Source organism: Ochotona curzoniae, unplaced genomic scaffold (genome assembly GCF_017591425.1).
Source record: "Ochotona curzoniae isolate NIBS_2020 unplaced genomic scaffold, NIBS_Ocur_1.0 contig_430, whole genome shotgun sequence".
NCBI classification, from domain to species: Eukaryota; Metazoa; Chordata; class Mammalia; order Lagomorpha; family Ochotonidae; genus Ochotona; species Ochotona curzoniae.
In genome coordinates, this window is record NW_024466219.1 from 11,756,280 (window position 1) to 11,773,473 (window position 17,194).

Here is a 17,194-nt window from a genome sequence, read left to right on the forward strand (position 1 = left end):
ATCCCACATGGTTAGCAAGGTGTTTATCTGCCCTACCAGGTTCAGACAGGGGTTAAACCGAATCGGAGGGGCCTGTCTGCTGGTGGAAATGCCCTCGGGATCAGAGAACAGAAGCAGACTAGCACTTGCCAGCCTAAGTGTGATAGTGCCACATTTCAAGCTTGGTTCTGCCTTTCCTGGCAGACAGGGGGCTTGGGGCCATTTAACTTTTCTCTGAGCTTCTGTTTTCCCATCTATGAATACAGAGCTTTCTGACTAAAATTAAAAAGATATAAAAATGTACTAAAACTTAGAAAATGTACTAAAACGAGCTGTTAGGAATTAGCGCATGAAATCAGCTCAGTGTTAAAATAACGGTCAGTTATCCTTGGACCCCCACAACACTGAGCAAACAGCGACCTGCCATTGACTGAGCAGTAGTGACTACCATTGGAAGGGGACGGGAGGGGAGAGTGCCCTGGGAGCATCAGCGACCCCACCAGTGTAATAGCCCTGACTGGGAAGTCTTCAGCACTGTCAGGGAGGGCTTCCTGGAAGAGGTGCCTTCCTGTGAGGCAGTTTACACCAGGTGGACAGCAGGGAACAAGCCACGCGAGTTCGAGTTCAGTGGGGATTATGAAGAGCCGACTGACAAAGCCACAAAACCTTGTGGACGCTGGGTGTGAGTTTACTTTGCAAAATATTTTTCCCCCTTGAGGCAATGGGTCCATCTTTCCAGGATTAAAGTTTAAGTGGAAGGCATGCAGTTTAAAAAGGATCTCGGGTGTCAAGAAACGAGCATCGTCTTGGAGCGCCACCGATCCCGTCCCAGATAAACCCGTGTGTGACTCAAATCACCTCACCTCTCCATAATCTCGTGGGTCGACCAGAGATGACCCCCACCACGCCTCAGGGTCACTGCGAGGACTCCACAGGACTGCGTGCAGGTCCAGGTCGCAGCGGAGTGTGAGCCACACCATAGGCACTGACAACAGCCACCGCGTCGTTACAACAGGAAACCCTCGGCCAGGGTTCCCCCTCGTCCCTCCCTCCCTTCCCTTTCCTCTTCCAACGCGAGGACGCGGGCGCTGTCCACCCGAGCGTCGCTCCCGCCGCTAGCTTGAAACGCAGCCACTCACAACCCCGGGCGCGAGCCAGAACGAGGCCGCGCATGCCCAGTGCGCCCCGGCGGGCTCGAGGCGGCGACGGCGGGCGGGGCCGGGACGCGCCAGGGCGCATGCGCAGTGGTCGCTTCTGCTCTTTCCATCCAATTCCGCAGCCGAAAACCGCAGCGCGGTGGCGGCGGCGGCGGCGGGCGGCTGAGGGGGAGCGGCTGGGCGGCCGACGCGGGGAGGGGAGAAATATTACAAGGACGTAACAGATAAGGCAGGAACTGAGGGCTGGGGATTTGCGGCGTCTCGCGGGCCTCCGCCTTGGCCGTCAGCAGGGAGGAAGAGCCGGGAGGCGGCGCAGCGGCGGCGACGGAGGGCAGCGCTGAGGAGGCGACGGGCCGCGGGCGGCCTGGGAGCCGCAGTGATTTTTTTTCTTTTTCCTTTTTTTCTGACGTTTTCCTCGGCCTCGTCTCCCGCGGGCCGCGGCCGGGTTGCGCCGGGAGGGCCTCCCTCGGTCCCCGCGCGGCCTGAGGGCTCGCTCCGTTCCGAGGACAGGGAAGAGGGAGGCCAGGGCTTGCGGGCACGGCCGATGGCGGGGACATTTCCCACAACATGATGGTTGAGGACCCCCGGCCCCCAGACACACACAGCTCCCCTCCCTGAAAATTCCGGGCCCTTCCAAGCCTGCACCCTCCCCCAAGCCCGTGTGACTCGACGGAGACAAAGGGGAGGCGGCTTCGCTCACACACGCGCGCTCGCGGGGCGTGGGGCTCGGGCGGACGGACGGACGGACGGCCGCGGCGCCGCCACATTCCTATGCCGGGGAGCGGCGGCGGCTCCCGCGAGCGGCGGCGGCGGCCGGGCGGCCTCGCCCCGGCCCCGATGGTCTGAGCACCCCGATCCCCGCCATGTGAAAGGTGGGAGCCGGGACAGCCCGAGGAGCCGCGGCCGGCAAAGATGGGGGATGCTGCAGACTCCCGGGAGCTGAGGAAGACGTTCATTGTTCCAGCCATCAAGCCCTTTGACCACTATGATTTCTCCAGGGCCAAAATCGCCTGCAATCTGGCCTGGCTGGTGGCCAAAGCCTATGGGACAGGTCAGTGTGGGCTTCCCTCTTCCTCCTCAGCATGTGCACAACCTGGTTTTCTTTTTTTTTTGTTCCCGATCCGCGGTGTTCCCCCCCCCCCCCCCCCGCCAGCCTGCCTCCCCCATGCATGTCTTCTCGAACAGGTTCAGGGAGATGCTGGGAAGCTGTGGAGAAAGGGAGGGCAGGTTGGGTCGACATTTGCTTGACTGATCAGGTGGGCTCTGGCCCGATTCCTTTTGTCGGGCAGTCCGAGGGTGTTTGGCGTTTCTTCAGTGAGAGCTGTCGTGCTTTTCCGTAGAGTGATTTTTCAGTAGTGGCATTTTTCTCGTGCTAGCCCCGTTTCCCCCTCGCTCCTAATTGTGACTATACCACGGGGAAATCTGAGTGGGCTCCTTCAGCGGGCATGGATTTTGACATTTGCAGCGATGGCCGCTGTTCCGGCTTGGCCGGCACTGGAAGCTGGCCTGTTGCTGAAATCCCTGGGCGTTCTGGAAGCCTGTGTCGGGCCGCCCTAGCAGAACAGGGGCTGACTAAGGCGGTGCTGGGCTTGGTGACCGCGGGCACTGTTTCCGTAGGATCACAAGCTTCTTGCCCCCCCCCCCCCCCCATGTATGTTATCATCAGAAAGGAAGAGAAACAACTCCCTACCTTGGGCATTTCTTTTTGGGAGAAGGGGGCTGTTGCCGCACACCTTGTATAGTGCAGTGGCGTGTCAACGCTCCGTGCGATGCCCAGGCCTACAGAAGAGCAGGACCGGGCCCCTGCACTGAGGAGCCCGTGTTCCGGAACGGGGAGAAAATGTAGAGCTGCTTCCCTGCGAGATGCCCCTGTAATTTAGCCTGGCAACTTCGGAGACTCATTTTGCAAGAGTTGTGCTCAGCACTGAATGGATATTGGATGCAGAAACTCTTTGTTGAGAAGCTTTAGCATTTGCAACTTTCCTTCACATGTTCCTTTAGATATTTATGGAAGACTGCTTACATCCAATTTGTGTGGCTAAATTATTTAGTTCAGTTTTGCTGCTTCATACACAGATGAATGTTTTCAGTGCTGGCCACAAGTGAAGTAGTAGGTGAATCTCAAATCTCAGTGCTTGGAAAATGATTTGAATTATTTTTTGGGGAAAATTTCACATAGATGTGATTTTTGTTTAATTTTGTTTGAATTCTCAGATTGAACTGACACCAGACAAAATACAGTAAGTCCTTTTGAAAAAACAAATTTTAAATGCTTCTTTGAAGCTAAGTGTCAAGGAAAACATGGGAGAAAGCACTTTGGTTTTTTTCCTTCTGATTTTCTGACACTAGTGATACAACCAGTGAGAACAATAGATGTATTTTGGTTTTAACTTGAGCCATATACTGAAACTAATCTCTATCTGGAAGGTAAATGAAGGCCATTTAAGTAATCTTAAAAAAATGGAGATGGAAATTTATATAGTAACCTATGTGAGAAGTAACATTACAAAATAGGAGGCAGAGAGAAATTATTTTCTTTCCATTAAAACTGAGAGGACACCTAGAGTACACATGTCAAAATTCTGCTGGCGTGCATGAAGACAGCCAGCCAGAAAATGGCCTACTTTCTGGATGTGTGTCAGGGAAGTTGCTAGCTTCAGGACCACTGGACAAGGCAGATTAAATGCGTTTGAAGAAGAAAGGAGGTGAAAGGGGCGTAGTGTTAGTGGAATCTGTCATTGGCCAGGCGCTCTGCTAGATGCTTTGTGTTGTTGTATGCTTGGGGTTCACAACAACTGGGATAGGTAGCGTGCTTCCCATTTTAAAAAACACACCAACCAGTGCCCAGAGGGGTTACAGCTTCCTGCTGTCAGATTGCTGGGAAGAGGCAGAGACGTGTCCATTAGAGAGCTGACCTAGGGAATAAGGTGTGAGTAGAGGGGCACATACTTGTTAGATATGTTACTTCATTCATTCCTCAGGAACTGTACAAATGAGGGGGTACACAGATTAGTTTTCACAAGAGTAAACCTCTGGCCTCTGGGTCTTCTGCCTGCCAGCTTGTTTTCAGACTCTTTTACTGTGTCTTTCTGTGGAGTACCGTCCATCTGCAAGTATGTAAAATGTGCCTGCAATGTGCATTAAAATCTTTTTGACACATAATACTTACTTAAGCCTTTTTTTTTAAAGAGAGATTTTAAAAAATTTATTTGGGGGGGGGTACAGTGTCATAGTATATAGTAGGCTCAACTTCCACCCCGGTGTTGTGTATGGGCACTGGTTCGTGTCCTGGCTGACTGCTTTCCTGTTCAGCTCCTTGCTTGTGGCCTGGGAAAGCAGTGAGGCTGGCTCAAGTTCTTAGGCCCCTTCACCCACATGGAAAACCAGAAGAGGCCCCAGGCTCCTGGCTTTGGCTCAGTTAGCTCATGCTATGGCAGCTTTTATGAGAGTGAACCAATGAATAGAAAAATTATCTCTTTTAAATAAAAATAAAATAAATCTTTTGAAAAAAATTTAAATTTAGGGCCCAGCATGGTGGCCTAGTGGCTAAAGTCCTCACCTTGCACACACTGGTATCCCATGTGGGCACTGGTTCTAATTCTAACAGGCCTGCTTCCCATCCAGCTCCTTGTTTGCGGCCTGGGAAAGCGATTGAGGATGGCCCAAAGCCTTGGGACCTGCACACATGTGGGAAACCCTGAAGGAGTTCCTGACTCCTGGCGTCGGATCAGCACAGCTCCGGTCGTTGCAGCTGCTTGGGGAGTGAATCATTGGACAGAAGATCTGTCTGTCTCCTCTCGGTATATCTGATTTTCCAATAAAAATAAATAAATGTTTATAAAAATTATTTGAAAGGTTGAGTTACACAGAGAGCGGGAGAGACAGAGCTATTTTTGTATGCTGGTTCGTTCTGCAGATGGCTGCAGTAGCTGGTTGGGCCCGGCCCAAGCCAGGAGCTTCTTCCTGGTCTCCTACATGGATGTCAGGGAGCCACTCACTCACACACTTGGGCCATCACCTGCCCTACCAGACCATTATCAGGGAGCTGGATTGGAAGTGGAGCAGCGGGGACTTGAACTGCTCATAGCATGGCTCTAAAGCCTTTTGTCCTTTTTTTTTCTTGCTTTCTCAATAGGCTGCTCTAAACTCTGTTGCAGGTGGTTTAGATGAATATTGTTGGTACTTAACTTTCGCCTTGGTATTAGTTGGAATGGATAAGGAGATCATTTCAAGGGGGGGTGAAAAGCAAGTTTATAAGACTCTAAAAGATTGACTTCATAAGAAATTAATACACTGAAGAATATTGTTTGTGTATTTTGTTTACTGCTTGTCAACAGTCTTTCAAAACAAATGTAAAAGTTAATAGCAAAAAGTAAGATTTTAATTTTTTTATGTGAATAGTCTCCAATAGCCACTAACACTGTTGTCTAAAAGCTTAGTAGAGCATATCAATTTTTAAAAAAGACCAATTTCAAGTTTGATTTACTAAAAATCTTCTTTCTTAACAATGATACAGAGTTTTCAGACACACTTTTCTGATAGGAACTTTCTAACTTTTGGCATTGAAATAGTTAGTAATAGGGCCATATGTTGGAAAAGTCTTAGCAAATCACATCTAGAAGTAAATTGTGGGCATATAATGAAGTAATTGAACCATTAAAAAGTAAAGTACTGGCATTATAAACGCTTGCAAAACAGTTATAGAGGATTTTTTTTAAAGATTTATTTTATTTTTATTGGAAAATCAGATTTACAGAGAGAAGCAGAGACAGAGAGGAAGATCTCTTATCCATTGGGTCACTCCCCAAGTGGTCATAATGGCCAGAGCTGAGCCGATCCAAAGCCAAGAGCCAGGAGCCTCTTCCGGTCTCTCACATGGGTGCAGGTCCCCAAGGTTTTAGGCCGTCCTCCACTGCATTCCCAGGCCATGAGCAGGGAGCTGGATGGGAAGTGGAGCAACTGGGACACAAAGCAGTGCTCACATGGGATCCTGGAGTGTATAAAGTGAGGACTTTGCCCACTAGGCTATAGCGCCCAGCTCAGTTACAGAGTATTAACGTGAAGTCTTGCTTGAGTAGCTCCTTTTAAGGCTTCTCTTTACGCTAAAAATATTAAAAATAGCTTAGATGTTAGCAAGTTACTTTGTGAAAGAATGCAGACAGTGTGTTTAAAAACAAAACATGTGTTTACTTGTTAGAGTGAGAGAGAATGCACACACAAACGTGTTCTTCCACTTCTGTAGTTTCCTCCCCAGATGTCCCTTATAGCCAGGACTGGGCCACACTGAACCTGAGTCAGGAACTGTGCTCCCCCTGAGTCAGGAACGTGGACGGTTGGGACCCAGGTACCTGGACCATGAAGTGTTGCGTCTCAGGTGCATTAGCCATAGCTGAGTTGGAAGTTGAGGAGTCAGGTCTCCTAACTTCACTCAGGAGAAATGGGTTCCAAGTAGTGGCTTAACCTGCTGTGTCACTGGGCTAGCCCCAGTAGATACAATTTTAATCAGATGAAGAATAAGCTTATGCAGATGAATTTGAAAAAAATAGAGATACTCTAATTAAGGGATTGTGAAAGAGGAGAAAGTTAAACCAAAGTAGCCTCTACTTCTGTGTTTAAAGAGCTTAGCTCAATTTAATCCGTGATATTACTGAATTTACTTCCCTTAAAGTCCTTCAGGGAAATGGTATGTGTGTACAGAACCTCTGTGAAACTCTACTAAATTCCTGAATTTGAAGTTCTTGATGTAGAATCGAGGCCTTTCAGTCTAATAACCATTCCTCCTTATATGCCATTTAGTTTAGTGATAAAATTATTTGCTACTAGAAACATATCTTGATCTACTTCTTGGCATATCCCAACAGATCTTGTCAAAAATCCTACGTGAGGTCTGACGAGACATGTATGAAAATGGAGAGAGCAATGGGTAGAGTTATGGTTAAGAGAGACTTGGCAGGGCCTGGCACGGTGGCGCAAGTGGTTAAGGTCCTCGCCTTGCACGCCCGGGATCTCATATGGGCACTGGTTCTAATCCCGGCAGCCCCGCTTCCCTTCCAGCTCCCTGCCTGTGGCCTGGGAGAGCAGTTGAGGATGGCCCAAAGCCTTGGGACCCTGCACCCATGTGGGATACCCGGAAGAAGTTCCTGGCTCCTGGCTTTGGACCGGCATAGCATCGGCCGTTGCGCTCACTTAGGGGATGAATCATCGGACGGAAGATCTTCCTCTCTGTCTCTCCTCTCTGTATATCCGCCTTTCCAATGAAAAAATAATAAAAAAATAAATCTTTAAAAAAAAGAAGAGAGAGACTTGGCAGAGATCCCAGTTTGGAACTCTGTGGCAGGAGTCTGGGCAAGAGATGAGGAGTGCCAGAACAAGGATGAAGTCGTGATAGAACTATTGCTCTTCACTGGGCATTCTGTGTTTAGGTGTTTCACACGTATTGTTTTGTTTTAGTCCTCATGAGGGTTGAGACAGTCCTAAAGGGGAAGAAGCCCATAGTCACTCCAGTTTTACTGATGAGGAAAGTGAGGCCTGGAGCCTCACTTAGAACCCCCGGCTAAAGGAGCTGGGATCTGAACCTGGCGAGTCTGACTTCAGCCTGTGCTCTCCCACTGTTCTGTAGGGTAGAAATTACAGAAGTTGCTAAGATTTCCAAATGGCTGAATTTGGGATGTTGTAAGGGAAAGAGTGTAACGGGATGCAGATCACGTGAGGTTCCCCAGAGGATGGTCTTGAGGCTAGTGACTAGGGGATTGGTTGATGCCTTGGTAGATGAGAGACCACAGTGAACTGGAGTGGGAAGGCAGCTTTGTTCTTGGAAATCCTGATCCACTTAGTTTAACATCTTGTCTGAGAAAACCAATGATATAGGTAGCTGTAAATCTAAGTCTGCAATATGATTAAGAAGTAGAGGCTAGAATAGATAATTTGATGATCTGTTTTAACAGCATAACTGAAACTGAAAGTAGATGAACTGTAGAGGAAGAGAAGAAATTCCAGAAGGGATCTAGAGCCATGGCTACTTGGCATGGGGGTTGGCCAGCAAAGGACATTGCGGTGAGCAGGAGCAGTCAGAGGAAGCTGGAGAATTGGGAGAGAGCAGTCCTGCTAACACCCAGGCCAGCCGTGTGATAAGCAGTCCATTGCTGTGGCCTAAACAATGCCTTCAGGAGTTACACTCTAGTAGGAGGCCTGACAAGTGTGAACTGTGGCAGAGTTCAGGAACCAAAAGCAGTGTTGCCGCAGCAGTGACATTCCGAGGGGGAGCTGGGAAGGTGGGCAGTGGTGCTTGAGGGCGGAGGGTCCTTTTCAGCTTAAAAAGTTTTGAGGGAGAGCTCAGCATTGGAGGTGGTATTTAAGGTGGACCCTAGACCCAGGTATCCCACTCCTGGGAATATAACTGAAGGAAATGAAAGCAGTATTTGAGAGAGGAACCTGTACTGCCGTGTTTATAGAAACTCAAGTCACACTAGATAAGATATAGAACCATGTGATTATCCATCAGCTGATGACTGAATAAACAAAATGTGCTATATATATGTGATGGGATATTAATTGGTATAAAAAATCCTAACATTTTCAATAAAATGGATGTAGTTGGAGAACATTATGCTGGCGAAATAAGTCAAACCTAAAAAGACAAATATTACATGTTTTCTCTTACTTGTGATAGCTAAAATAGAGTACAGAAATTATGTGACTATCATATCATTTAGCATAGTTATAAATAATTTTCACTGAATCATACCATATAAATGACAGCATACCCTTATTTCACATGCCAAGACAAAAAAATTGGAGGTGGCATACTGAGCTAATTCTCTGTCTGCAGTGCTGCAATCCCATGTGGTGCCTGTTCATGTCCTGCTTGCTTCACTTCTGATTCAGCTACTTGCTACTGGTCTGGGAAAGCAGTGAGGATGACCCAAGCTCTTAGGTCCCTGCACCCGCATGCAAACCCTGGATCCCAACTTCAGACCAGCCCAGCTCTGGCTATTGGTGCCATTTGGGAAGTGAACCCGCAGATGGAAAATCTCTTTTTCTGTAATTCTGACTTCCAAATAAAATAAATCTTTATTAAAACAACAACATTAACAAATAAATAAGGTAGACCCTAAAGAGAGTCAGGCATATGGGCAGCAGGCATTGCAGAGGAGGGACATGTTCCATGGACAGCCAGGGAGTTGGGAAACCCAGGTGGTGTTAATGAAACAACACAGGCTGGATTGACTGGAAGGGTTTATACAGTGAAGTAGTGGGAGATCAGCTTGAAAGACAAATTGGGACATAATTATGTGAAAGGTCGTGTTAAGGAATTTGGTGTTTATTTAGTTGATCAATCAATTAGGCACCCAATATTTAACACTATTGCTAATTTACTCGATGTGTACTTTGCTAATTACTATTTTGAGCATTTTATATTCATTGTTTCTTCAAGTTATGAGAACAACTGTATTAAGTAGTGTTCTCTTTTTTCTTCTTCTGAGAGTAAAGCACGGTTTCCCCGACCACAGAACTACTGGCCAGATAATTTGTTGCTGGAGGCTGCCCAGTGCATTTTATTAGGCTCCTTGTCACCGGGCGCTAGATGCCGGGGGTATCCTCTACCCTATTCCTACCGCAGCTGTGACAGCAACAGAAGATGTCGCTGGGGAGCTAAAAGGTCCCAGCTTGAGAATCAGCACAGTTGACATGCTAAAATATGCCCTGATTTAGAAGGTTTTGTATGTCAAAGTGTGTATTAATTATAAGACATCTTATTTCCTGGATATATAAATCAAAAATAAGAATTTAGGAAGTTTGACAGTCTATCTTTTTTGGTAAATGACAAAACAGGGTTAGCTTGTTAGTGATGGAACCAAAATTGAAATCTAATCCTTTGTGATACCAAAGTTTGTATTTTTGCATCTTGTATTATACTTTGTACAGTTTAAAAAGGCATAATAAACTTTCATATGTCAGCCTTAAAATTTTTTGGAAAAATTTAAACTGATTTTTTTTTTCAACAAGCTTATTCAGATTTGATTGGTTGATGCAGAAATAGGAAGTATATGCGACACTCGTGTGTCCTTCCAGGGCCTTTCTCTGCCTCAGTGGATCTAGCTTTCTGCATGTACTGGACCATGAACCTGTATTGGTAACTTAGAAATCATGGTATCTGAGGAGTGACAAGCCCTTTAGCTGAGGTGATAACTGTTTCATTTGTCATGTTGAGAAGTTTCCCTCCCTAAGTCTCACGATATTTTTTCCTTTTCTTTTTGAGCGTTGACTGTTGGCCATAAGGTTAAGCCTACGAAGCAATTCTGCTGCTGCTTATTCCCTCCCTTTTTGGAACATATTCATGAAGCATTCTTTTTTTCTTTTTTTAAGATATTTTTTTTAAAGATTTATTTTATTTTTATTGGAAAGGTGGATATACAGAGAGGAGGAGAGACAGAGAGGAAGATCTTCTGTCCGATGATTCACTCCCCAAGTAACCGCAACAGCCGATGCTGTGCCGATCTGGAGCCAGGAGCCAGGAACCTCCTCCAGGTCTCCCACACGGGTACAGGGTCCCAAAGCTTTGGGCTGTCCTCAACTGCTTTCCCATGCCACAGGCAGGAGCTGGATGTGATGTGGAGCTGCCGGGATTAGAACTGGCGCCCATATGGGATCCTGGCGTGTTTAAGGCGAGGATTTTAGCCGCTAGGCCACGCCGCTGGGCCCCCCGAAGCATTCTGTCTCAGTTTTTCTGTTTGCAGTATAGTCCTGGTAGCAAAGCATTGAAATCTGTCTTACACTTAGAACTTCTCTCGGGTAGTCTGTTTCCCCATTGTGGATTGCGATTTTATCTGTTATTATTTCAAATATTTCTTTTTATTAACCTATTTCTCACTACAAACTTAAAAACAAAGTCTGGCAGTGTCGCAGTAGAGGGACATGGGCTTCCTCTGGAGCAGTCTGAGTTGCACTCTGGAGTCTGAGGGCCAGGAATGTTTAGAAGAACTTGTTTTTATTCTCTTGTTATAAAGACATGACAACTAACTGAAATAAGTGTTCATCTCTCTGCTCCACTTCTCATGTACTTAAGGACCTTGAATGTATGTGTGTTTTTTTAAATTAAGATTTATTGACTTATTGGAAAAACAGATTTACAGAGAAGGAGAGACAGAAAGATCTTCAATCCTTTAGGTTACTCCTCAAGTGGTAGCAGTAGCCTAAATTGAGCTGATCCAAAGCCAGGAGCCAGGAGCCTCCTCTGAATCTCCTACACTGGTGCAGAATCCCAAAGGTTTGGGCCATCTTCTATTGCTTTCCCAGGCCACACGCAGGAAGCTTCGATGAGAAATGCAGCAACTGGGACACGAACCAGCACCTCTATTGGATACCTGAACTTGGAGGTGGAGGATTAGCTAGTTGAGTCAACATGCCAACCCCTGTGTGATTTTTTTTTTAAGATTTTTTTTAATTCATTTTTATTGCAAAGTCAAATACACATAGAGGAGGAGAGAGAGGAAGATCTTCCATCCGATGATTCACTCCCCAAGTGACCATAACGGCTAGTACTGCGCCAATCCAAAGCTGGGAGCCAGGCGTTCCTCTGGGTCTCCCACACATGGGTGCAGGGTCCCAAGGCATTGGGCTGTCTTTGACTGCTTTTCCAGAGCACAAGCAGGGAGCTGAATGGGAAGCAGGGCTGCTAGGATTAGAACCAGCACTCATATGGGATCCCGGTTCATTCAAGGCGAGCACTTTAGCTGTTAGACTACCCTGCCAGGTCCCCCGTGTGTAATCTTATAAAGTTACTGTCAAGCTCCCATGTCTACCCATTTCCAGACCTCCCCCACAAATCATTTTCTATCTCTGAAATTGAAATATTAGAGGTATTAAGTACTTTATACTCTTGGAGGAAAGAACATTTAAAATATTTAAGACATTTGTCTTCAGTGAAGACAGCTTTGGAGTAGATGGTTTGTTTCTGTTCTAGGCAGGGAAACCTCATCAGAATCTTACATAGTTGATTAGGGTACAAAGGGAACAGGAAAGTGGGTAAGAGCATTGTTTTCATACTAATATCATAGTTTTCCCCCCTGTATCTGGGGTCAGGGGAGAAATAGATTAGCCCTACCCAGCCTCCCACCATCCCAAGGCCCCATGTGGGGCATGCTCCAAGGATCCTGCTCAGGCAGTTTTGATAGTTCTACAGTTCTGAATTGCTGCCAGTCTCACCATTCCAAGCACAATGAAGTCTATTCAGAATCTACTGTTTGCCATAGTCTCTTCATGGTTGGGGTTCTGAGATCAGCAGTTCAGTTGGAGGGATCTCCAAAGAAACTTCATCTGAGGTGTTCCCAGACCTGATTCTTGTGTGTGCTTGCCAGTACAGGGTCCAGTACAGCTTTCGCACGTGCTGGTCGTTGCAGTTGCTGGATCTGTTCTGTTTCCAGCCCTGTCTTCCATGTGAACCGATGGGTGTTGCAGTCCAGCCAGATCCTGCCCACTTCATACTTGGCCCCCACGCAAACCAGTGGGAACTGCAGCCTAGTTTGGAGTGACTCCCCATAATTCCCACCAGACCTGCCCCCTACCCTGGTGTTCCCATGCTTGCCACTATGTACCGCAGACTTGTTAAGAGAATACATGTTAAAATGGTAAATTTTATGCTGTGTTTGTTTTACCACAATTTAAAGAAGGATCTAAAATAGGAAATGGGTTGGGTTGGACTAATTGTCATGAATTGGGAAATCAGTTGGGGAGTTACTATGGTCTAAGCAAGACGTGATGGCAGCTTTAGTTTCGATGATGGCAGTGCATATAGAGGAAAAGTTGAGACTGCTGGATCCTTTGAATATATGGAACAAAAGATGAGATCTTAGGAAATGTTCAGATTGTGAGTAAGTGTATGAGAGTATGGGAGAAAACAGCGTTGAAGTTGAGGACAGTCTAAAATGGTGTGTGCATTGGTCCTTGAAAATCCCTGTCTGAAGCTTTGATCTAAGAGGCACCAGATGTAGCTGGCAATAAGAATGTACCACCAGTCTTGAGGGAGAGTCAGTGTCAAGAGCCAGCCAGCAAAGGAGCCAGGCCTAGAATAACTGCAGAGGAGTAAAGAAAATCACAGTGTTGAGCCTCGTAAGCCTGGGGAAAAGAACATTGAGGATGGGAAGTAGAAAGCCAATGACGCCTTTCTTCACATGTCTTGGAAATCATTGCCACTCCCTCTATATTCTCTTCATTGGCAGCAAGGTACAATAGCCAGTGCAAACCCAAAGGGAGGAAAATTAAGCTTCGCTATTAAAGAGAAAGCATCAAATAATAATTGGTGGGCATATTTTATAGTTCATTTGTTCCAATCAGGATAGTGGTGATAGTTGGCAACCAATTAATATGTCTCTTTAAGGTTTTTTTTTTTTAATGTTAATGTAAATACGTTTTCCATCTTATTTCATCTTGCTTGTAATGTGATTATTTTGTTAAAGAAACCAGAGTATTTTTTTTAGAAAGATACGTTTATTTCCACTCAAAAGGTGGATTCAAAGAGAGAAGGAAAAATAGAGATCTTCCATCTGCTGGTTCACTATCCAAATGGTCTTTATAGCCAGAGCTGAGCTGATCAAAAGCCAGGAGCCAGGATCTTCTTCCGAGTCTCCCACGTGGGTAGAAGGGCTCAAGTACTTGAGCCATTCTCTGCTACGGTCCCAGGCTATAAACAGGAAGTTGGATTGCAAGTGGAGCACCCAGTACTAGAACTGGTTCCCATATGGGATACTAGGGCTGCAAGGTGAAGGATTAACGTGTTAAACCACTGTAATAGCCACCTCCTCCCCCCAGAATATTTGTTTTGTGACATTTTGCATAGGTTACTCTCCTTTTTAAAGACTTAGTTGTTTGCTGGCCCAGCATTGTGGATCAGTGACTAAATCCTAGCCTTGCACGTGCCTGGATCTGATGTGGGCAACAGTTTAGATCCCGGCTGCTCCACTTCCCATCCAACTCCCTGCTTGCAGCCTAGGAAAGCATCCCTTGGGATGCTACACCCATGTGGGAGACCTAGAAGAAGCTCCTGGCTCCTGACTTCGGATTGGCTCAGCTTTGACCATTGTGGCCACTTGGGGAGTGAACCAATAGATGTAAAATCTTCCTCTCTTTCTCTCCTTCTCTTTGTAAATCTGGATTTCTAATAAAAATAAATAAATCTTTTAAAAAGAATTGTTTGTTTGAAAGTCACTGTTAGAGAAAGAGACATAGCCTCCATTTGATGGTTTACTACCCAAATGACTGCAGCGACCAATAGCTGAGCCTGGCTGAATCCAGGATCCTGGAGCGTCTTCTGGATCTCCCATGTAGGTATTGGAGTCCAAGCACTTGGACATCTTCCACTGTTTTCCAAGGTGCAATTGCAGGAAGCTGGATAGGAAATAGAACAGCAGAGACTTGGACTGATATCCCCACATTGCTGGTGGAAGCTTAATCTGAACACCAGCTCCGATTAAATTGAGTGAGAAGTAGATAGGAAGAGATGGCATGGGGCTTGGGGCGGTGTCCTAGCAGCTAAAGTCCTCGCCTTAAACATGCCAGGATCCCATATGGGTGCCGGTTCTAATCCCGGTGGCTCCACATCCCATCCAGCTCCCTGCCTCTGACCTGGGAAAGCTGTTGAGGACGGCCCAAAGCCTTGGGACCCTGTACCTGCATGGGACACCTGGAGAAAATTCCTGGTTTCTGGCTTTGGATCAGCACAGCACCAGCCGTTGTGGTCACTTGGGGAGTGAATCATCAGACAGAAGATCTTCCTCTCTGTCTCTCCTCTGTATATCTGACTTCCCAATAAAAATCAATAAATTAAAAAATATCTCTAAAAAATTAAAAAGAGAGATGGCATGAGTTAGTGTGCTTAGAGTAGCAAACAGGCAGGGGGAGGAAGGGCTTCTCTGAAACTGGTGGTAAATGGTGTCCTTGTGGCTCTCTCTGATGGCCCTGTTGATGGTGCAGTCACCAGAGGTGAGGTTCCAGCGAGGAGGCCCACAGTGACACACAGATGACCTCTGTCAGAGACACACAGGCTGCAGCTTGGCAGGAAGCCTGAGGATTTGCCACGGCTTTCATATTCCTTGGGTAGAGGACATGTTGACAAAGAATGGACATCATCAATCAATGGCTGAATTAAGGGCTCATGATATTAGATGTGTATAAATGTTTAGTGTTCATTTACTCATGTAGATTTACTCTATTATAAAAAGTGTTGGGTGCCTTGTGAATATTAGATCCTTTTGTTCTATCTCATTTTATGCTGCTGTTTACCTTTGTTTGCCACATTCTATCTAGTCTGTGTCTAACAAGCTTATCTCTTTATCTGCTCAAGGTGTTTTAAGGGATTAGTGGTATAGCCCAGTAAATTATGAGGCATCCGTATTGGGGTGCTAGTTTGAGTTCAAGGCAGCAGAAGCTGGCCCAAATATCTGCCACCACGTCGTGAGAGACCTGGCTGGAGTTCCTGATTCCTACTTCAGGCTGCCAGATCTCATCTTTGAGGGCATTTGAGGAGTGAACCAGCAGGTAGAACAGCACTGTGTTCCTCCCTCTGTCACACTTTCTTTCACATAAATAAATGCATCCTTTAAAGGAGTCTTAAAACATTTCACCTGTAAAAAGATTTAAAAATCTTTTAAAAAAAGAGTAAAGAGAAAGAGCATTTTATTTTTAAAAAAGATTTATTTATTTTTATTGGAAAGTCAGATATACAGAGAGGAGGAGAGACAGAATCTTCCATCCATTGGTTCACTCCCCAAGTGATGGCAATGGCCAGTGCTATGCCGATGTGGAGCCAGGAGCTTCTTCCAAGTCTCCCACGCAGGTGCAGGGTTCCAAGGCTTTGGACCGTCCTTGACTGCTTTCCCAGGCCACAAGCAGGGAGCTGGATGGGAAGTGGAGCTGCCAGGATTAGAACCAACACCCATATGGGATCCCGATGTGTTCAAGGTGAGGACCTTAGCCACTAGGCCACCATGCTGGGTCCAAGAGAAAGAGCATTTTAAATCAGCTGACTACAATAGGCAAGGCCTTTGCAGTGGATGAGGACATGCTCTCCAGGAGCCACTCGTGGCTGATGGAGACAAGATCATGTCTTAGGTCAGAGGAGGGTTTAGTCCCTCAAGAAGCAAGATGTCTTTGAAGCACCCTCAGAGTGTTGGTGGTGTTTCGTGTGATGTGACAAATTTTCTTCTGAGAAATAAGCAAATCTGGCTACAGTGGAGAATCATTTGGAGTGGGAACAGAGTGAGTGTGGAGTTTTTTCGAGGTAAACATACTAGCAGAGATGAGAAGTTGCCTTGTTGCAGGACCCGGGAGATGGAAGTTGGAATTGGGAGGGGCCTGCTGTTGACTGGGCTCTCAGCTGATTTGTTTTCCAGAGGAGAAGGGAGGAGGCATCGTTCATGGTTTGTGGCTGTACAGCAGGACAGTGATGTAGTTTAGTCATGTAGGGAAACTGGGATCAAGTTGGGGGAAAGATTGGTTTTGGGCATTTTAAGGTTTTGCAACTTTTTGCAACACAACTTCAAACATGCAAGAATTGTACAAAAAATTCCCAAATACCCTTTACCCAGATTTAGCAACTGTTAACGATTTGTCCCATGTTTTTTTATTCTCAATCCTTCCCTTTCTTTCCAAACACTTGTATGTATGTGTCTCTATGAGCATGCATATAAATAATATTTCCTGAATATTCGGGGACGCTGTAGGGATATTGTGCTCCCTAACCCACGGATGCTTCAGTTTGTGTCTCCTGAGATGAAGGCTACTTCTGACATAATCTTACAAATCATCAATTTCACCTTGATATATGTCTAATTTGCAGCTCATAGCAGTTTTACCAGTTGTTTTAATGTCATTGTTATTTTCCTTCCCGTTCTGGGATGCCCGGACTGCATGGCATGTAGTTGTTAAGCCTCTGTAGTCTGCTTTAGCCTGCAGTCCATCTACAGTCGGTTCTTGTCTTGCCTGACATTCACACTTTGGGTGATTAATCACACTTTGGGCATCAAGCCCTTTTCTAGGCACAGTCTGAGCTCTTGGCAAACCTC

The 17,194-nt window shown here is 46.2% G+C and overlaps 1 protein-coding gene across 6 annotated transcripts in view; it reads left to right on the plus strand.

The window, feature by feature from the left end:
* Nucleotides 1-1,386: 1,386 nt before the first annotated feature.
* Nucleotides 1,387-17,194, plus strand: part of CAMSAP2 (calmodulin regulated spectrin associated protein family member 2) — an 89,560-nt gene continuing 73,752 nt past the window's right edge. For all 6 annotated transcript variants that reach the window (XM_040985419.1, XM_040985421.1, XM_040985422.1 and 3 more), the window contains exon 1: nt 1,387-2,187. In XM_040985419.1, coding sequence (XP_040841353.1) covers nt 2,049-2,187 — 139 coding nt within the window. In that variant the 5' untranslated portion in view covers nt 1,387-2,048. The remainder of the gene's footprint in view (nt 2,188-17,194) is intronic.